Below are 22,348 nucleotides of genomic sequence, written 5' to 3' on the forward strand. Positions count from 1 at the left end.
CATGTCTTTCTTTTATTCCTAGAATTGCCTGGTGTGTTCAGATCTAAAACTGAATTGGGCATCTTTGTATCATGAGAAAACTGCTGGAGAAGCACATATCAGTGAATTAGAACAAGCAATGTATTGTATTTTCACTACAGAGGCTGTATTATTTGGGCTTTTTTCCCTACAGTCCGATGAGTGCTGTTGGTGGAAAAGAAAAATTATTAAAAAACAATGATCTCTTAGCATGAATTTGTCATATTAGCTGTGCCCTAGAATTCTGTGCATGATTTTTTTGTATCTATCCATGAGTAAGTGTATGGTGAAAACGCCTAACGCAGTAATACTTCATTATGAAATACTTTATACTTTAATTTACTTTTTCTTTCTTGTGATTTAGGTGTAGGCAAGAGATTGCACTGAAAAAAGAAAAAAAAATACATACTGAGACAGAAGAAAGAAAAACATTTTTTGAAAATGCTCAGCTGAATGGTAGTAGGGGTGAGAATACCCTTACTTTAAGTGAAAAGGTCTTTATTTCTACTCCAGTTTCTTTAATAAATTACTCTTCACTTTTATTTTAAAATACTTGCTAGTTTGTTTTTAAATAATTTTATACTTGAGAAGTACGTGAATACAAAAAATCATTACAAATGCTTACTACTAAAATTCAGCTGAATGTGAGCTGGGTTTGCCTGGTATATTATTTGTATTGTGGAACAACAGGAATATAATCTGTATTCATACAAAGTATAACTACTTTTCTACAAATGGAATTTGTAACTAACGCAAAACAATGAAAAGGACTGGGAAGCAAAAAAGACATTGTATTTGCTCTTGGTCTCAGTTTTCTCTTCTTCATCTCTCCATTATATCACTGCATACTGTTTTGCTGCCTCTTATATATTGTTTTAAAGGCATGCAAATATTTCAGCTCTGTCTCTTTAGGAATCTAGGAAAGGATAATTGCCTTACTGATACTCTTAAAGCTTACCTCCACTTTCCTCTTTATTATGGCAATTCTGTCCTTGTTTTCCTGGTATCATTTTGCTCTCTTTGTATATTTTTGCATTCTTGTGCATGTAAAATATCTTTTTTTTTTATAATTACTAATCCCTCGAGTAACCTCTTTTAACTCTTGCAGTTTTTATCTTCGATTGTTTTAGTTATTACCAAGAATCAACTACTTTGCAACAGTAGCAGATCTGAAGTAGTTAATCTGTTCTAAAATTAGTTTTAATAGTATATACTTATTAGTTGAATGAATACTTATTATAAAATCTAAATCTGACAGTAAACCTGTTTTTCCTGTAATATAACAAATTCCGAAGGTAGAAAATAGAGCTGGACTGTGGGATATATCAAGAATTGAATATGGTAGTTAATAACAATTTTTATTCCATCTGGTTTAGTTTTGAAGTTTATGAAAGTGTAATATTTTGTTATTTTTCAGTTTTTTGAGTTAAATATGGTAACAGGAAAAGGACTGAGTGCACTTTCTTTCCCTTACTTATGGATGGAAAAAGCTGAAGTACTAATTCAGTTAGGCTTGTATCAACCAGCAAGACTTCTACTCTCAGAGGCCCATGCTGCAACTCAGGTACATCAGAAATAAAATAGAAAAATAAAAATTAATAAAACAGGTAGGAAAAGTGTTCATTTTGATGCAGTCGTTCCTAATAATAATAATAATCAAATTGCAAAACCAAACCTTCCCCCGCCCCAAACCTACGTCATTTTGAGTTTCAGCATGTATAAATACATTGCACTCAAGTCCAACTTTATGGGAATTGTCTGAAAATTATTTCAAATAGTGAAGTAGCGTCAACATCTCTGTCTGCTTTGCAGTGACCTTTGAAGATGTCTGTATATCTAAACCTTGTTTGTTAAAATAGTTTAGGGTTGTTCAAGATTTGCTCATGAGAGAGAGAGAGAGAGCGCGAGCATTTAGCTGCATCTTCTCAACATTTTGATCATTTGAAAGTCTAGTTATATCACTTTGAATTCTGTTACCGTTTTACTGCTAACTGTGTTTTGATAAACAGCCACTGACACTGAAATTATGACTTAGAATTCTGGCAGATCTGAAATAAGTGTCTGTATGTTCCACCAAACAAATCCACATCATCTCATTATTATGAAGGGTTTACATTAAAGATATTCTTCCTATATTTACCATTCTCCATTGCAGCTCTCTTCTTGGTTACACAGGTTATTGAAACATTACAGAATGATGCTTACAGAATGTAAAGATTACAGAAAATCCCTTAGTTTTAAAAAAATAATGTAATTGTTAGCCTGTTATTCCACACAATAATTTTTTCTCATGTAAAAAAACCTGCCTGTGTATATTTAGCATGAATCATGAATACTTTGAATACTTTGAATAGTAATATATGAATAATATATTCATTAATAATACTTGTCTGTTATTAAAGTATGAATTTAGTATTGTACATTGAGAAAAGTTCAAAAGACATTAGGGAGGACACTAATTTTAATGATACAATTTCCTACCAGTATCCTGTCTGTCTGTATGCTAGTATACTGTCTACATTGTACGCTATATTTGTGTCTTGTATACTACTAGTATATAGTTTATAACTAGCATAAAGTAGCATTGTAAATTTACTGGAGCTCTAGTGTATCTAGATCCCAGTTCAAAAAAAAAATAAATTCAGCACCACGTTTCTTCATCACATACTGACAACTGACAGCATATATATACATACTGAGTAACAGCAGAAAAATAGCTTGTTTAACTTGTAGGCTAGAAGATACGGTAACGTGAAGAAATATATTTGAAGTTTTTGGTATGAAGTACTGTATGGTTTTGAAAAAACCAAAGTAATGTAAGGAGTAACTAAGAAATTTGACAGATAATTGGGGAAATACCATTCGCTTCTCATTTCTGTGCCTGTTCATAAGTTTAATCTAAAATACAAATAGAAGTAAATATGAATAGCAGTAGTGGATCTTTTGTACATAGGTCATGTATCTTTCTTTCTAGGAATTGAGGGCCCCGTACGAAGTGTCAAGGTGCTTGTACCTGTTTGCTGTATTGGCTAACCTGGAGAGAAACCATGGACAAGCTCAAGCACTCCTGGAGAAAGCACAGCTTCTGGGAGGAAACGAGTGGTTTTGGTACAACAGTACTCTGAGTCTCATAGAAGCGATTCTAGAGGAGGAGGGGGAAGGAAAACAGAGCATGGTAAGGAAGTTTTTTTGGGTTTGGTGGTTGGTTTTTTTTTTGCAGCAGTGGTGTCTCTCTTTCAGTGAAGAGAAATGTTATAGCCTTTGCATTTTAATAAAAGCAAAAATAGGTGTCAAATGCAGTTATTGTTGTTTTCTCTATTGTGCATTTAACAAACATTAATTTACAGATTCCAAACAGATGCAGGCCAGGAAGAAGAGATTTTTACCCACAGAAGTTTAGGATGTTTTTATGATAAACTGTATATTCTTATATGGAAACAAGAGCAATTGTAACGTAGTATATGTAATTAAATCCCAGAGATCTAATTCTCTTGGTTAGAATGCTTTTGAACTCAGACAATTCTGTTAAAATTGATGTGTTTATTTTCCGTATTTAATAAAGACTATAACTTTAAATATTATTTCCTAGTATGCACTTCCTTTTCAAATATTTCAAATAGTTTTACAAATATTATTTCTATATTCTGAAAGATACTACTGTAAGTATAATATATATATTTATTAAAAACCTTTTCCTACTTGACCCTTAACGTTAAAGTATCCATTTACTGGTCAACCGTTAACTTTCATGAGTTTCAGCATAAATATAATCTTCTTGTGTCAATGATGTTCTGTCCTTTATTGATAATCTGTGCGAGTCTGTTTTGTATAGAGGGATTATTTTGATTTGGGATGAACTCAGATTCACAATCCTTGATGGACAAAATACCTGGTCACCAGTGAGTGTGTTTACTAAGGTTTTACCAATATAGCTATTAACGAAATGTTTAAGGTGGTGGTTTTTTTCCCCTCCCTATGTCTGACCAACATGACTGCAGCAACAGAATTTTTTAATAAGGATGAATCTGTGGCTGAGGTTTTGAGCATCATCTAAGGGCTTTTTCATTCAAAACTATTAGTTGGGGACTTCTTTTACATCCCCAGGTGGCAAAACTATAATAGTGTAAGGTTTACTTGTGGATGAATATGCTAGTCAGCGTAAGTAAGGGTGCAGGAATTGGTCCCTAAGAAGATGGCTGTGAAATATAGAATCAAATGACTGTTTAGGTTAGAAGTCATGTGGTCTAACCTCAGGAAAAACAGGTGCAGTTTGGAAGTGGAATCTGGCCTTATTGTTGAATCATGTTGCTCTGAGCCATATATATGGCCGCTTTTCAAATGTCTACAAGGATGGAGATTCCACAACCTTTCTAGGCCCTTGTTACACACCTTCCCCCCACAAAAAACCCCAGTGCCTAGGAAGGTGGCCAAACACCGGAACATCTGTTTATAATGCCCCTTTTTCCAAGTTGTGTCTGTTGCCTGGTGCCCCTTTTGCGATGTACCTCTAAGATGAGTCTGGATTCATCTTCCCTCCCTAAGTGAATGTGCTTCATTCACTTCATCATATCAAAATATCTAAATATGACCTAAATAGATAAATATAAATATAATATCTAAATACAGTTGTCAAGAATCAGTCATCTTGGGGAACATTAGGGAAAGATACTTAACATGTTCTGTAAAAAATTTAAGCTTTCTAGATAAATGTTTAATATTATACACCGACATTTAAAACAGAATTATGCAGTTTCTGACGTTACCTGCAGGCTTGTGAGATACTGGAACGCACTGTAAATGTGCTGAGATCTACTTTACTGAAGAGACCTAACAGACAATCAGAATTGGGTTTTATAATTACATCCCTTCAAGCCAGGTAACTGTCTTTTCATTGAAATACACCCAGCCTCTACTATGCAACTACGTTGCAAATATATGGTGATTTCTACCATTTATCTTTATTTTAATATGGTGCATTCTGTCAATTCTCAAATATTTTTCTTCTAAGTAATTTATGTTTATTATTTTTTGTAAATTTAAATTTCCTTTCCAATTTCTTCATTCTTGTCTGTAGCCCTACTATCTGTTAAGTTAGCAAGCTAGTTCAGATACCAGAACCTATTGTGCATAGTTTGTGTTGTAGGTTACCCAAAGGAGCAAGACACATTTCCCTATGCAGAGGGATCTGTTTGAGCACAGATGTTCCCACAACACTACTGGAGTCTGCGTAATTGACCTACTTCTCTCCTCACTGTGATCCAAGAAGTCTTTTTATGGTGAAACTAAACAATGATTTTGGTTACATTGAAATCCAAGTACAGAGCACTTAAAACGTGTTGCTAAAAGGAGAGAAGTATACAACATTTCCATTTCCTTCTCTTTACAGTAATGTGAAACTCTTGGATTAGAAAGGGAAGATGAATGGTCTTCTCAGTTCAACTGTATTTAGAAGACTGATTGGGCTTAGGCAGTTTGAATAATTAGATACATGGAAGAAGTGACACCTCAATTCTAATCTGAAAATAAAATAGTTTTATTTTTTCCAGGACCTACTATAATTTGTAGAGCACAGATTTAAAGAATGAAGAGGCTTTTTCTAATTTTCTTACAATTTAAAGGAGAACAGAGAGAAACTTGTCTGTTGTCAAACAAAGCCTGTGCTTTCTGACTGCTGTCTTGTACTTAATTTTTATTCCTAGGAAAACACTTATTCAGGTACATTTTGCCCAAGATTGTATAACAGTTAATGCTGAGTCTTGTCAGGTGCCACGTATGCTACAGGAATCATACAACAAATTAGTTCAACTTGAGGAGGACTTCTTCCATTGTGGGCATAAAAACTGCAGTGCTGAAATACTGCTAGAACGTGCAAATATTCACAGGTAAGATTATACCTCTGATGAAAAATTTTATTTAACTATTCCACGAAGTGTATTGTTTACATCTTTGTAGTCTAATTAAAGATGGAAAAGAGCAGATAATGTCAGGTTTTATATCTTGGTGTTACACGTCTGTTTGCATTCCTGATGTGTTCCGTATTCAGAAAAATACTGTAGAATCAAAAATTCCTGTCACTGAAGGCAGAGTTAATTGTACATGGTAGTGGTGATTTTTGTACTGTTTTTGAGGTCAAAACAAAGTATCAAGGGCTCTTAAGGCAGCTGTTTTTCTTCCCATTTGTAAAGGCATTTTTGGCAGCCACGCCAATTGTTCTCAAGTATTTTAGGCTTTTACAATTCTTACTGTTGAAATGGTTCTCTAGAAATTGCCACAAAAGTGCAAAATGCAGTATGGCGTGACTCCCAGCTGTTTCTAGGACGTCCCCTTAAAGCGACTGCGATACGTTTTGTACCTGGCTATTGTGCCATTTTGTTCCTGGGGAATACGTGCTCTAGAGTATTATCTGCCTGCCTTCTCTTTACGTCTTGGCATCTTCTTGCATTGCAGCGGTACAGTTCCAAGAATCAGACCTTGAAAAAGTAATGTGTGAACATTCACTTTTCCTGTTTGAACATTTAGAAAACATAGGTATAAAAGTAATCTATTTTATCTATTAATTAATCTATTTATTTTATTATATATGTTCAATAGCATTGATACCATAAAAATAAATGCTTTCTTACATTAGTTCTTTTGGGTTTATGTGGTTTTTTTTCAGGATGATTGCCAAGCAGGAAAGAAATGAAAAACACAGTCACTATCTAGATGCTTATAACTTAGCTCAGAGGGCAGTATCCGAAACAGAGGAAGTGTTTCATAATGTTTGTAGCTTATTTGCAGTTAATGAGGTATGAATATATATATTTTTTTTATTTTTTTTTTTATTAATGGAAAAGAAATCTAATTTAGTTGTACATATCGTTCACTCATTCTGGGATAATTCCTGGAAGTCCCAAATGAGATGCATTGTTTGAATATGGAAGGAAACATTGCATTCCAAAAGAATTTAGAGTTTAAAAAGGGAAGAAGAGAAGCAGAAATGAGAGGATTTGTTTGGTTGTTTTTTGTTTGGTTTTTTTTTTAATTTTAAAATTTATCTAAGAGCTACAAAAGAGAAAGTCTAAACTTGGAGATATTTTTTATTCTCTAAATACCTCACAAGTTTAAAATTCTCCACAATAAATTGTTTATTTCTCAGGAGAGAGAAAAAAAAGGTTACACAGAACATTAATAACTAAAGAAAGCCTGTCTTCAAAATAGTGTATTTTGGGTCATGAAAGCCTGCAGCCTACTTGGATAGTGTCTCATTGTTATACGCTAGCATTCAGCTTTTTGTATCTGCTTTGCCTTTTTAAAGAGAAGTATTTTTTGTGCAGCTACCAAAAGGATTAATATAAAAATTCTGGGTTTATGTATACATTTGTAACTCCTTTGGAATTAGATATCTGCACCAAGTACATAAAATGGGAAAACCAAAAATGCAGCTGCTCTTTTTCTATGCAGCTACTTCGATTGCTTTGTAATATATTTGACATTGGAGTTTATCTTTTAAATTACTTAAATATCTTCATAGCAATATCCCTGATCTATTGATGTGATATTGTTAAAATGTTTCCTTCTTTAGTTAAAAGAAATGCAACATGCTAACATCTCATCAGGTAAATTTGCAAAAATATTTGAAGTTAGAATTCTGCTTTCCTTTCTTTTTTTTTTCAGACTACAAATATTAGTATCCCATTAATGAGGCAACTAGCTAACAGGAAAATAAATCTTGTAGAAATTCTTTTGGATATTTTTAATCTTGTTATTACTGAGAAAAAGCTTGAAAAAGTGGGAGAAGCATCATCTCATAAAATTGTGGAGGCATTCATCAGGGGAACTATTGAAGATGATGCAACAGAACAGGTAATATAAAATGTTTAGTCCTATGATCTGCATATAAAAGGTATAACAAAATTTCCCAGGGATGTTCTCCATAGCAGAACTTCCACTGCTGAGGAAATGGGTCCCCAGACCGTTCATGTAGTTCTGCAGCAAAAAAAGTTGGATTTTGTCTTGGGGATGGTTTATTGATTTGGGGTTTTGTTTGTTTGTTTTGCTTGCTTGGAAAGGTTTTGTTTCCCAAATGCAGACTTAGAAACCACTGAGTTTATAACTAATGGAGGGTTTTTTTGCATTATTGTCTCTTCTCTATAAAACAGTTGGTTTTAAGCAGAACTGCCTAGCTGAGTTGATGAATAAGAACATAGGATGTGCCCCACAGGATCAGAGTAGTAATTCTTGCCCATTATTCTGTCTCTGACAATGACAACAGGAAGAGCTGTTGCAGGAAAGCACAGTATCCCCACCGTTCTCCACGGTACTCTCCCCTTACCCCATGTTTTGCTCAGCACTGATTGTTATCTGCTTATGGATGTTGCGATGTACTTTTTTTTTTTTATTCAATTGTTAATGAATTTGTATATCTATTTAAAGACAGCTCATTTGTAGTTGACAGTGTCATCACATTTAACAAATGTGTTTGTATGTAAATATGTGTGTGTTACATTTTTTTAAAAAAGTATGTTTCTGTATGTGTGGGGATATATGAGCAAATAAAAATAAATACGTATTTTACCAGGATTGGAAGCGCATGGAATGCACCGTGGGTCATATTACACTGGCTCAGTTAGCAAACTTACAGAGTCTTTGTAAAGGCTGTCCTGACATCAAATCCAAATGCCTATATCTCACTGGGAAAACTCTTCATTTACTTGCCATTAACGCAGATCCTGTACATTCAGAGATGTACTGGAAGTCAAATGTTATGGTATGCATTCTTTTCTGCATTTAAATTCATTCCTATGTGTAAAGTTTGTCTGCCACAATATTTTTTCTGATACACTTGTATAATGCTACTGTTTATTTAGAACTAGGTTTTACATATTTCATGCAAGCCATAATACAAATATATACTGAACTAAGTAATTTCAGAAAAGTGCTTCTGCCTACATGCCATCCTTGTGTAGATAATTATTTTATTCGTTCCTGAGATTTGCTAATTACAATATTTGCAAGAGAGAAAAAAAATTCCTCGAATGCCTAAAGGGCTAGGTAGGTTGGTTTTTGAATCCATGCAAACAAGAAGTAATGACTTATGGATGAAAACTTCAGATTAGTAAATTCCTTTTTGTGTTGTAGTAAGAACGCTATGTAAGAAAAGGAAAATTGATTCAGTCATTATAAATTCAGTGATGAATTAAAGTGTTCAGAAGAAATTAACTGGGGACAAATATAAAATCAAAATCTTAGAGGTTGTATGGGGGGCCTTTTTAGTTTCTGTTAGTCATATTGTCATCATAACATATTAATAAATTTCTATGCCTGATAATATTGCTAAATCTCTCATCTTAACGTTTCTTTTGAGTTCCATTTTCACCTGGACTTTTCACAGAAGAAATGAAGCAAGCCATACTTAATGAAATGATTAATTTGTCTTTTTTTATACTGTGATGAGTAGGAAGAAGCTAAATCAGACATCGCAAAATCTTTCCTGACTTCAGCAGAATGCAGTGAACAGGAAGTGACAGACAGCAGTTTCCCGACTAATAAATGTCAATACGATAAGCATAGGAGAAAAATACAGGAATTAAAGGTATATGGGCATATGTGCTTGCATTTGAATTTGAGTGCTTTCTTTTTATGGAATAATAGTCACCTTACCTTTTCAATTCTGTTTGAACTAATAAGGGAAATGTTTGTAACATAAATTTGATCTTACAAAAGAAAAAAAATATCCAAAACACTCCCCAAAAAACAGCTTTCCATCACTCCTCTGCTGTGTGTGTCTGTCCTGCCCCTCAGTACGTGCTGTGGGAGCCCCTGGCTGAGCTTTCCCAGTTGCTCCCAGAAGGAAATAATTTCTCCTTTGGTGGCTTCCCACTGATGGAGCATGCAGCAGCCAGGGCAAGGTGAACAGGCAGCTTGCTCTGTGCTTCACAGACATGCACTTCTAAGGGAGCATGGCATTTTGCAGACTAGGAACAAAGAAAGAAATAACTACCACAAAACACTTGTAAAATTCTTACAGAATTCAAGTTGTATTGTGTGGTGAGGTGATCTCTGTTAACTACTGCAGTTCAAAGCACATTAGGAATTGGGAATGTACAGTTTGTGTTGCTACTATAATCAATAAATATGTGAGATAAGAGATTTGTGGTTTATTTATATTAAATATACTTAACTGTCAATGGAAACAACTGTACTGAGAACTAACAGAAAGTTCCTGTGTTCTGAATGGCTCATACTGCCTGGAATTTAAATACTATTCTGCTAAGTACACATTTTATATTAAAGAAAGGATCTTATTAAAACATTTATTGTTTAATGTTCTAGAACAGATGTTGGTGTCTGCTAAACAATTAATCTGTATTTGCATATTTTGATCATACATTAAGTAAATGCCTTAGAAAGGAGAAAAAGCATTAAAATTAGTTATGAAAAAGTAATACTTATCCTTTCTAACACATTAATATCTATATACGTATAATAAATATTTAATAATAATAATACATTTTTAAATATAAACCTTTTTATTTTTATCATCTAGAAGGAACATAGGTTGGCTCGGAAATATCTTTCTCAATCCAGTGAAGCTTTGCTACAGTGTATGGGTATTGCATTCAGTCATAATATTACCAATGTTCTGGCTTCTGCTAGTTTTGAAATGGTTGAATGCTTTCAACAATTTGATCCAGTTTCAACTAGCCACTTTTTGGCACTTCATCAGGTAATGCAGCTAATGGATTGTGCTTCTTTCCAGTATAAAAAGGGTGGTCTAAGTTACATAAGCAAAAATGTCTATTCCTATAGCCTGAAAATTGGTCATACAGAACACAATGTATAGAACATGTAAGAACTAGCGAGTAATACAGGTAGCCAAATATGTGTTTGCTGAGTTCAATTGATCAGTGGCTTTTAATAATTCTAGTATCTGTTGTGTTTGACTTGATGTTTTCATTGGTGATTGCATACATGAAAAGATTTTAATATGAATACATTAGTATAATGTGATTAGCTAAAGTAAGACATTACCACAAAATACCGTTTCATCCTTCCCTAACAAATAATTTTAAAAATGTTTCTCTGGATTTGTTCATTCATTATTTTGAAGTAGATAGGAAAGTTTTACGTGCAGTTTGTCAAATCAACACCTACACAGCGTGGCCCCATAGATGGCTCAAAGGTGTAAGAGCCATTCATGTGAGTGTGTGCCTTCATCACAGAGAAGATGAGGAAAGGCTGTAAGGCTTATATTCCCTACATCAGGAACAGATAATACACACTTCCTACAGCGTCATCTTCATTCACAAACAAAGAAGGGCTAGTGGGGGACATGGAGGTCGGAGGACGTCTTGGGCTTAGTGACCATGAAATGGTTAAGTTTTCCATCCATAGTGAGGTAAGGAAGGGGGTTAACAAAACCTCCATCTTGGACTTCCGGTGGGCAGACTTTAGCCTGTTCAGAACCCTGGTTGGGAGAGTCCCGTGGGAGGTAGTCCTGAGAGACAAAGGAGCCCAGGAAGGCTGGACGCTCTTGAAGAGGGAAATCCTAAAGGCCCAGGAGCAGGCTGTCCCCATGAGGCACACAATTAAAGGGCAGGGAAAATGGCCGGCCTGGATGAACAAAGAGCTCTTGATGGGACTTAAGGAAAAAAGGAAGGTTTACCACCTTTGGAAGAGGGGACAGGCAACTCAGGAGGAGTACAGAGATCATGTTAGGTCATACAGAGAAAAAACCAGGAAGGCAAAAGCCCAGCTGGAACTCAACCTGGCAATTAATATAAGGGACAACAAAAAAAGTTTCTATAAATACATCAACAAAAAGAGAGTGACAGAGAATGTCCATCCCTTACTGGATGCGGGGGGAAACCTTGCAACCAAGGATGAGGAGAAGGCTGAGATACTTAATGCCTTCTTTGCCTCTGTCTTTAATAGTCAGACCAGCTACCCCCAGGGTGTTCAGCTTCTTGGTCTGGAAGATAAGAATGGAGAACAGAACAACTCCCCTGTAATCCAGGAGGAAGTAGTTAATGATTTACTTATGCACCTGGACACACATAAGTCTATGGGGCCGGATGGGATTCACCCAAAGGTTCTCAGGGAGCTGGCAGGAGAGCTCACCAAGCCTCTCTCCATTATCTATCAACAATCCTGGTCAACAGGAGAGGTGCCGGATGACTGGAGGGTGGCCAATGTGACGCCCATCTACAAGAAGGGCTGGAAGGAGGATCCCAGAAACTACAGGCCTGTCAGCCTGACCTCGGTACCTGACCGACACTGTCCCCCACGGCATTCTCCTGGAGAAACTGGAGAATCATGGCATAGACAAGTGTACCCTCCGCTGGATAAAAAACTGGCTGGATGGCCGTGCCCAGCGAGTTGTGATTAATGGAGCAAAATCTGGTTGGCGTCAGGTCATCAGTGGTGTCCCTCAGGGCTCAGTTTTGGGGCCAGTCTTGTTCAATATCTTTATTGATGATCTAGACAAGGGGATTGAATGCACCCTCAGTAAGTTTGTGGATGACACCAAACTAGGTGGGAGTATTGATCTGCTTGAGGGTCGGTAGGCTTTATAGAGGGATCTAGACAGGTTGGATCAATGGGCCAAGGCCAATGGGATGAGGTTTAATAAGGCCAAGTGCCGGGCCCTGCATTTTGGTCACAACAACCCCAGGCAACGCTACAGGCTTGGGGCTGAGTGGCTGGAGAGCTGCCCGGCAGAAGAGGACCTGGGAGTGTTAGTGGACAGCCGGCTTAACATGAGCCAGCAGTGTGCCCAGGTGGCCAAGAAGGCCAATAGCATCCTGGCTTGTATCAGGAATAGCGTGGCCAGCAGGAGTAGGGAAGTCATCGTGCCTCTGTACTGGGCACTGGTGAGGCCTCACCTCGAGTGCTGTGTTCAGTTTTGGGCCCCTCACTACAGGAAAGACATTGAAGTGCTGGAGCGTGTCCAGAGGAGAGCCACCAAGCTGGTGAGGGGTCTGGAGAACAAGTCCTATGAGGAGAGGCTGAGGGAGCTGGGCATGTTTAGCTTGGAGAAGAGGAGGCTGAGGGGAGACCTCATTGCCCTCTACAACTACCTGAAAGGAAACTGTAGAGAGGCAGGGGTTGGCCTCTTCTCCCAAGGGAACAATGACAGGACCAGAGGAAATGGTCTGAAGCTGTGGCAAGGGAGATTTAGATTAGATATTAGGAAGAATTACTTTACTGAAAGAGTGGTCAGGCACTGGAACAACCTGCCCAGGGAGGTGGTGGAGTCACCATCCCTGGAGGTATTTAAGAAACATGTAGACAAGGCTCTTCAGGGCATGCTCTAGTGCCCAAGATTATTGGTTTGTGGTGGGGTGTTGTGTGTGGGGTTGTGGGTGTGGAGTTTAGTTGGTGGGTGCTTTTTTTTTTTGTGTGTGTTTTGTTTGTTTTGTTGGTTTTTTTTTATGTGGTTGGACTCGATGATCTCAAAGGTCCCTTCCAACCACTAAGATTCTGTGATTCTGTGATTCATTGTGGAAATACAGAAATGCACCTTATACTAATTTCCTTCCTGCCACATCAAGGCAACCGCAGGAAATTATGACAGACAGTAAGCACCTGCCCCTGTGTCAACACTTAGGTTTGAAAATACCTCCACCCACGGATAGAATGGACTAAAGAGGTCTTCTGATAAATCAGAAAGCAGCTAATACTGGGTTTCATAGCTCAGTACTTTATTCCTCTACTCATGCATCACACCATATTATTTATGGTTTGCCTTCATACTTGTTAGTGAACAAGCTAACTAGAATGCGTACCAAAGCACCAAACCCATGAGAAGTCATGTCTTTTACTGGGCAAAAAATTCTGCTAATTCAGTTACTATCCTGCGCAGAAAAAAAAAGTTTAAAATGTCACTCCATGTCAATATTAAGCCTCCCTTTAGAATTTTTGATTATGTTAAAGTGAATCGCGTTTTTTTTAATGTGACAGTTGCATTAAAAGAAAAAAAAGATACTTTAGCTCTTAGCAAGCATCGGTTCAAAGGACAGGATTGGTACGTTTACTGAAAGAAAAGGATATAAAGTCTTACCCTTTATATTGCTCTTTGTAGGAAGTCTGGTAAAACGTGTGATGTGATGGCAATACAGTAAAAGGCACAGAAACACAAAAAGACTCAGCTTGCTTGAAAGGCCAAGTTCAGAACTCAGGCATTTACCTTTCCATGTAGACCTTAGATGACAAAATGCAGGAACATAGATAATAAATGTAGACAAAGAAGTCAATTCTAGCTGTTCATATTTAAGAAATCTTCATAAGTTATTGCCAGACTCTTTACATTAGGTTGTAAGCGCAAACAGCAGACAGGCTTTTGCTAATCCATCTCACCTTTCAAGCAAGAGACTTTAACATATATGTATGTTATAACAAACACAGGGTATATATGTATTTATATTATTTTGCGGAGGGAAAATAAATAGATATAACAAATTTTACAGAGCTGTTCAGCGTCTATGATGATGGAGCGTATCCTTCTAACAGCTACATCTAACACCAGCAGCTCTCAGCTGGCAGCATTACTGCATCTTCAGAATCATCTGAAACAAAATAGAAACACAAGTGATCTTCTAAAAAATGTGGAACAGCAACTGATTGCTACTTCAATGGTAACTTTCTGAGACGTGCTGCTTACTAGGAGTTTATATGCATGTTATATAAATATACAGAGAGAGACATATATATACATACATATATATACATATACATACATATATACACACACATACACAGATATCTATCATTTCAGTTGCTCCTGGAATTAAATAATATTTCATCTGTTTTCTTTAAACTCAATTAAACCTTTTTTTTTTTTCTTATTTTCTTATGCATGTTAAGGCACCAAAACCATAAGTAGTCATGTCTTTTACTGGGCAAAACATTCTGCTAATTCAGTTACTATCCTGCCCAGAAAGGCTTGTATTAAAAAAAAAGTTTAAAATGTTAATATTAAGCCGCCGCCTCCTCCTCCTTATTTGAGTCATGGGTTGACTTGGTCATGAATCAAAATACATCTTTATGAGTATGGTATGTACAGTCCTGTGGTTTTGTTTATGCTAGGCTATCTGTGTGGCATGAGCTGCATAATTTAAGTGATAAGTGAGATTTTAAGGATGCAATTCCAGTTTGTCTTATAGTTACAATTTGCTATAGCTGGATGTCAGAGTTGTACTATCTGCACACTTAAATCATTAATTCCATGTGAGTCTCACCCAATCCAGCTGAAGGTGCTGTTGTAACGAAGCAACAGACTCCTGTCGCTGTCTGGAGAGCATCCAGTCATCCTGTTTGAGACACTAAGGTTCCCATGCAAGCGTTTCCCTATGAAAAGAGCCTGCTTTTTTAAATTTTTTTTTTTCTTTTTTTAGCAAACAGCCTATCCATCAGTCTGGGCATCAACTAAACTGTGGTGTTGCAAACTGGATATTTAAAGAAACCAACCAATAAAATGTAATTCATGTAATTTGTTGTTCTGGAGCAAATAATGGATAAACTTTTCTGGGAGACAAATGCTCTGTCATTTCGGTCTAAGCTGGCTGAAAACTGTGTATTCTGCAAATGTCTGAGATCTAAAAGTGGCTATCAGAACTAAGATTGGAAGACCCTAGGTTAGAAATGAATTAAATGAAAAACTGCTAGCAAGTTAGATACAAAGGATCAGCTGTAGCTGGCACGGTTTAAGGATTTATGAATTGTGGCAAACTACTTTTGAATTATTTTACAGGCATGGAGAAATCTCTGTATTCCTGTTGAACATTTTAATATAATGGATGAATTGCCTTCTAATTTCTACATAGTTATTCTCCAGCATTCGAAAGACAGGTATAAAATTTCATCACTTTGGTTTAGCATTCTGTTTGTAACAAATGTAATGTTTTTTTACTTGTAAACAATCACTGTTTTGGTTGTTTATTCCCTTATACTTCTAATTTTGCTGCTCTTGATTTTTAGGATAGTGAAAAAATTAATATATAAATAAACAGCCTGTAGCTCAAAGCTGTACGTTTTTCTGTACGTTTGATTTCCCCTGTTATCTCTTTAATCTCCAAATGTCACTTGAAAGGTTTCAGGCCATTCTTGGTATCCTCCTAAATTCTGTTAGTGGTCTCCAGCTCTTACTGCTTCTGCTCTTGAAAATGTTAGGAGTTCGCATACTTTGTTTAATAAAGCCACAAATAATCTCATTACTGCAGCCTAATTAGTGAATACTTATAACTTGAGCTATAGCAGCTGAGTATGCATACCTTTACCAATTGTGAAAAGCCTTAAACAAGTGTCATGGAACAAATAAAAATCCACTTTACTGGATATATAGCAATGAAAGAATTTTCCTTACAGCTCCCAGTTTGTTCCAGTTAGATTTTGCAGGTTTTTGCATCTCAAGGTGGGGGTAAATACTGCATCTTCAGAGTATTTGTAAGCATATTAAATTAGAGGGTAATAACTACTCAGTTAATAAATTTGCTTCATTTAAACAAGGCTGAACAGTCAAATAATTTACTCGGTCAAATAATCTACTCAGTAGTTTTCTTCTTTCCATAGATCAAATTTGTACAGTTCATTGATTGAGAAGCCAAAAGCAGGTACTGCACAGCAAAAAGGAAAACCCGCTCAGCTGACGGGTAAGTGCCTCTTACATTTAAGAGATAAAAATAATTGCACTGATGTTATGAGAAGACTCATAACTTTCACTGTTACAGTAAGTAAAATTTTAAAATAATGTTTAAAATAATGTAACTCTCGTTAATACCAGAGGAAAGTAAATACATAAATACATGTGTTTCATTATCAGATACAATGTATGTAGTCACCATTTACAGAATTGTTGTTTGTATTTGAGGGCTAAAGTTGTTATAGATAATTAATTGTAGAGATTCTTTCATTGTACATTTGTGTATGTATTTTGTGATAAATATATATATATATATAAACAGTTATTTAATTTTCAAAGAATACCATGGCTTTAGAAACTGATGGTCTCTGTGCAATCATTTCATCAAGTATAAGTATGATGTCTCAAAAAGAGTAGTCTTAAGATGCTGTTATTCTCCTTTAAATAGTGCAAGCTAAAATTTCTCGATTTCCTGTGAATCCTGATACATTTTGTGTATTGTTGGAAAAAGTGCGTGTTTACAAGCAGCAAAAGATGAAGAGTCAACTTAAACAGACTGTCATTCAAAACTTGCAAGAGTGTGTCTCCAAAACAGATCTGGTAATATATTTGATTACCTTATATTTAAAAGAGTGAAAAACACGTACTAAAAAGCTATCATAAACACTCTTTATGCAGAATTTTCAGTTTATCCAAGTGAAACATCCCTAGTCTTCACAGTTATTAAATGCTGTGTACTCTGCTTGAAAATTTAATCATGCTGTATTGTTCTGTTGCTGTTTTCAGTGTCATTCAGCAGTTTTGAAATACCCAGTAGTTTATTAGAATTGAAAATTGATGCAATCGAGATCAATTTACTTGAAAATGTGCTGTACCTCTAAGATTTGCATTTGCAAATGTACGTTGGCTTTCATATCACATGAAGGCCTCAGCTGTCCCAAGAGAAAAAATGAGATCACAGATCTCAACCCTTTAATAAAAATAAAACTATCTTACCCAGAGATTTATTACTGATTTTCAACACAAAAAAGTTTCTTTCTAGGGCACACGGTATCTTTTGCACTTCAGCTGTTGATCTGGACGCAGTTGATCCAAGTTCGTTGGTCACAAAGTTTTGCTTCAATTGTAATTCCAGTTCCAATTGAACACTTTTAAATGGTAAATGATAAAAGTTTTTTGTTACTGCAAGAAGGCTCAGTTCTATAAGGACATTGTTTTCCATGGTCGGTGAACACAAGTTGTGTAGCATAAAGATGCACTGGAAAAGCCTGTGACTTTCACACAAGCTTTTAAGCTGCAAGGTGACAGAAAGTTTTCTACACATGAAATGTGCAAGTCTACATCCTAGCATTCTAATTTACTTCAATTTTAGCTCAGTTAGATAAAATTTAGGTTTTTCAATGTCAATCAAAATTCACTGTTAAATATAGCATATTAAGAAAAGCTGGTATAGACTTATTTTCATTGTTAAAGGTAAAAAATATGGATCATACTGAATTTTCTGTTCAAGTTTTCATTAATTTAATCACACCATTTTGACAACTCTGTTTCTTGAATTATAATTCTGTTTTATTCATCATGTTAGCTTCTTTCAGATGAAATACCGATTATTGCAGATCGTTGAAGTGTTGATCACTTTTTATCTTGTCCATGGCCAGCCTTTATTGTAATGGCAAGTTATGTAAAGATTGCTGTAATTGCATAAGTAAAGAAAAAGGTGATAAGATAATGTCAGGTAGAACTGACAAAAAAAAAAGTGGCTTAGGTTTTTAAAATGCCTGCACATTCAATTTTCAATAATTACGTGTGCAACCTGCACAGAGCCACACGAACAGAGCTTTGGGTGAGAAGTCCATTCATTAACACCAACATTCTTCGCCATTTAGTTGAGCTCGTTTTTCCAGTTAGTGTTTTTGTGTCCATCTATATTGCCTTTTAGAAGCTTCAGTTCTTAGTGTCAGCTTCTCCTACGTAATTCCATTCTCTCCTTATCTATTTTCTTCATTCTGTTTGTTTTTTTCCTAAATTGGCTCCACTGATCCCTCATACACTTTCATTTGCTGCTTCTGCATTTATCTTTCAATTTCTGTTTACTTCTCAAATTGTCCTTTCACAGTTTCTTCCTGTTATCTTTTCTTTCTACTGGACTTCCCTGCCATTCCCCATTGAAGTTGCAGAAGTATATTAATGGCTTAAATAATAAATATTGGCATGTTGTACTGATTCCTATGTTAGAATATTTTGCAAAAAGCTGAGAGGAGCGATGTTGTGAAGTAAAGTAGTTTTGAAACTGACTGTCTATATTTTCCATTTTATGATGTTTCAAATGATTTGATTTAACTTCTGATTTAACATAATACACCCTCCATCCTTGTTAAATAGCATTTTATAAGTATTCTGTTTTCTCTTGCAATGTGTGTGATAGACTCCAACAGATAAAAAAGACGATAATGGACATGATTTGACATCAGATTTCACTGAGATATTAGAAATGATGGAAGAATATCTGAAACCAGTCCTGTCACAGATTGATTTTTCTGATATTGGGTAAGACATTTAGAATTGTTTCATCATCATTTGTGAAACTAGAATAGTGACTCAGGTCCTACTACAAATACAGGAATGGTTTTACCAAGAATAGACCCCAATGAATGAACTTTTTACATCTTGAAAGACCGTATATGCAGGATATGCAAGACTAAGAGGATTGAACCATGTGACAGCACTGTTCTCAAGCTTGAGGTATACAATACTGAGTTCAGGATGAAATATTATAATTTAACTAGTTAAGGATGGGATTTCCGAAGGACAGCAACTGCAAAGGGAGTACATCTTTTGTGTAAAATTTCATTGAGATTGAAGCAGTTTTGTCTTCGTGTTTCCTGTGAAAACTTTTACTTACATAAGTATTAGCGCTGGTAATGTTTTCACTGTAATTCCTCTTCCCAGAGAACAGAGGACATCAGTTTCAGCACCTGAATCAGGAAAAACAAAGGTGAAAGATAAGGAGACTAAACACACTACAATGCATGGTATGTGCTCTCTTGAGTTATTTATACGCTGGATGGAGCTGTCCTTCTGCATGTACTTAGTCTTCCAAATGATACTTTAGACGGCTAAATAAAACGGCTTTGTTACAAACAGTCTTTTCAGGAGAAAGGCCAAAGGAATGAACTTTCTTAAGTCTGTTGATCTCTTTTTGTTTTGTCTTTTCCTGCTTTTTATTTTATGGACTCACAGGTTGTGTGCTTTAATGCAAGCCTAATGCTGGAATATGTCCCTAAACATGTTCAAGGGAAGAGGCAGCCAAGTCCATGGCTTGCTTTGGGGATGAGTTTTTTGCTTTACGGTGGGGAGCAGTGAAGTTTCTCAATTAAAAGTTACTAGAGAAAGATACACATTTGCATTTGCTTTTACCTGCAAGAGTTTCTTTCTGCAATCTGGTAGCTGGCTGCTTCCATTGTTCTGCAAAGACTGAATAACTTGTCTTCCACAGATTTGTTGCTTCTCTGTAGAACAGGAAAATGTTGTCATAATGACAGTCAGTGCTTTTTTTCTAAATAACAGGAACAAAAAGTTTCCTACAGAAAGACACAGTTAGTACTGGATAAGAGCTCCTTTACAACTCTGTACCGTTTAGCCAAACATTGCTAAGGCAATTTTGCATTTTCAAATATGATTTTCTTAAATACACTGCTTACATCTGGACTTCAATCTGACATGGTTGGTTATTAATACAGGGATGTTTTTCTTTCCGAAGAATCAGTGTTCACAAGTGCCTATGCATAGAAGTTTAACAACATCTTAGGAGTGACTTTTGTATAATGCACTTAATCCACAGTAAAATAGAGTTCAGGTGTCATACAACAGAGGAAATTTAGGTTTTTACATGTAACTTCAATTATTTATATACACACTGAGAACTATAAAATCTCAATCGTATTCTGCCACATTTCTTCAGGTACACCTCTGGATTTAGGATTGTGTGTGGTATTACTAGGAGATACATTACTTATGGAATTGCCTTTGGAAGCTCTGAGTATCTTTAAAGAGGAAGGAATAAGTTCTGTATCCAGAGATTTTTCTCTCCAGATTCTCTACAATCGAATATATCTGGCTAAATCAGGTACTATTAGATAAACATTCTTTGCATTAGCAGACTGATGCTAATTTTTACAACATAAAAATGTAAGTAACCCTTCGAGAAAGTTGTATTTTCTAAAACTGTCCACAGTTTTAAAAAAATAAATCTGTTCTTTTCAATTCCACAGAGACTGAAGTTAAAACAGGCGTTGAAATATCTAAAGAAACAAAACTAAAAGCTCATCAGAAAAAGAATGTCAAAACGGTAAACTTTGCACATTTTTAAAATAAACTCAATAGGAGTATCTCTTATTTTTGTGTAAAAAATGTTAAAGAACTACAGGCGGCTTGTGGCGGCTTGCATAGAAGCTCATTATATATGCTAGAATTCTGAAGTGAAATAAGTATACCATCAGTCCATAAGAATTTTGCTGTTGTTGATTTTGCAATAATGACAGAGTTGTTGTTTCTTTGAAAAATTGTACTCTTTGTGTAAATGTGACATATTTAGTAACCCACCAAGGGAGCTGCTTAAAGTTACTAAAATACTTCCCCCAACAATATAGTGTATTTTATGTAGTGTATGCATGTATTTTTATAAATATATAGGTATGTATGCATATATATCTATATCTGTGTGCGCACACGTGTATATATATGTATATGCATTGTAGAATAGCTTATGCTTTTCATTTCCATTGACTATTGAGTATCATGCTGCTTTTAAGCCTACCTTCAAAACTCTAGGGTATCTTTTTGTTAGTTGTTTCACACAAAGAATGCAATACTGTTAATATTTGATTACAACTTCTGCATGTAATAGAATATGTATTCTTTTTAATTGTAGGCCCCAGTTAATCGTGATTTGCCCTCTAATTGCTTGCCTGTTGATACTCATAATTTTAAATGTATCCTTTCAGAAACTATTAGCTATTAGTATCTGTTAAACTTTCTTTTTTTTGTTTTGCATTGTTTACGCTTAACCGTTTATCAGATATTGTGGACCCCTATAATGAAGGAAGAGAGGCAGGTAATATATATTAAATAATATTTTCTCCACAAGCTATCCATGGAATTTAGAAATTTTTATAAACAGAAAATGAAGTCATGACATCAAGATGCTGACAAAAAAAGCTTTGCTTTTCATCAGAACAGTATTTCTTATCACCTGTCAACTGGTGCATCAGTGAAACAATATAACTTGTTTCAGGAAAGAAATTAGATTGTCGTATTATTTCTTTCATATCACTAAATATTGATCTGTCACCAAGAAAATAATTACTTCAGTAATCTTTCTTGCTATATAATCCAATTAAAAACACATGCTTACTTTCAAGAATTTATTATAGCATTTTTGATTTTTCAAATAGATGCCATTAAGATACATTATCAGTAGTGCAGGGAAGGATATAGGTTAATTGAATGATGCTTTGTATGATCTTCTTTGTTATAGAAGAACTTTGCTTGAAAGCCATGAATGGGCTTGGAACAAATGGTAGTGGGTGGGAATGGGCTGGGACAGGATCGGTCAGACTTGCCACACCTAAACAGCAGTTCTCAAGCTAAAGACTGCAACGAAGCACATGTAACACGTAAAGTGTTTGCGGTCCTTTGGAAGGTGAAAGT

The 22,348-nt window shown here is 35.6% G+C and overlaps 1 protein-coding gene across 1 annotated transcript in view; it reads left to right on the plus strand.

Moving 5' to 3' along the window:
* Nucleotides 1–33: 33 nt before the first annotated feature.
* The window catches only part of CFAP46 (cilia and flagella associated protein 46), a 30,511-nt gene continuing 8,196 nt past the window's right edge, over nucleotides 34–22,348 (plus strand). Inside the window, exons 1-21 of the mRNA XM_063339760.1 lie at nucleotides 34–120; nucleotides 383–512; nucleotides 1,436–1,582; nucleotides 2,993–3,193; nucleotides 4,788–4,894; nucleotides 5,718–5,900; nucleotides 6,677–6,806; nucleotides 7,675–7,863; nucleotides 8,579–8,767; nucleotides 9,458–9,592; nucleotides 10,547–10,726; nucleotides 14,469–14,636; nucleotides 15,752–15,849; nucleotides 16,570–16,649; nucleotides 17,088–17,239; nucleotides 19,065–19,186; nucleotides 19,589–19,671; nucleotides 20,601–20,765; nucleotides 20,911–20,987; nucleotides 21,570–21,630; nucleotides 21,717–21,752. Of these exons, the coding sequence (XP_063195830.1) occupies nucleotides 119–120; nucleotides 383–512; nucleotides 1,436–1,582; nucleotides 2,993–3,193; nucleotides 4,788–4,894; nucleotides 5,718–5,900; nucleotides 6,677–6,806; nucleotides 7,675–7,863; nucleotides 8,579–8,767; nucleotides 9,458–9,592; nucleotides 10,547–10,726; nucleotides 14,469–14,636; nucleotides 15,752–15,849; nucleotides 16,570–16,649; nucleotides 17,088–17,239; nucleotides 19,065–19,186; nucleotides 19,589–19,671; nucleotides 20,601–20,765; nucleotides 20,911–20,987; nucleotides 21,570–21,630; nucleotides 21,717–21,752 (2,635 nt within the window). The 5' untranslated portion in view covers nucleotides 34–118. The remainder of the gene's footprint in view (nucleotides 121–382; nucleotides 513–1,435; nucleotides 1,583–2,992; nucleotides 3,194–4,787; nucleotides 4,895–5,717; nucleotides 5,901–6,676; nucleotides 6,807–7,674; nucleotides 7,864–8,578; nucleotides 8,768–9,457; nucleotides 9,593–10,546; nucleotides 10,727–14,468; nucleotides 14,637–15,751; nucleotides 15,850–16,569; nucleotides 16,650–17,087; nucleotides 17,240–19,064; nucleotides 19,187–19,588; nucleotides 19,672–20,600; nucleotides 20,766–20,910; nucleotides 20,988–21,569; nucleotides 21,631–21,716; nucleotides 21,753–22,348) is intronic.

Source organism: Chroicocephalus ridibundus, chromosome 6 (genome assembly GCF_963924245.1).
Source record: "Chroicocephalus ridibundus chromosome 6, bChrRid1.1, whole genome shotgun sequence".
In the NCBI taxonomy this organism is placed as follows: Eukaryota; Metazoa; Chordata; class Aves; order Charadriiformes; family Laridae; genus Chroicocephalus; species Chroicocephalus ridibundus.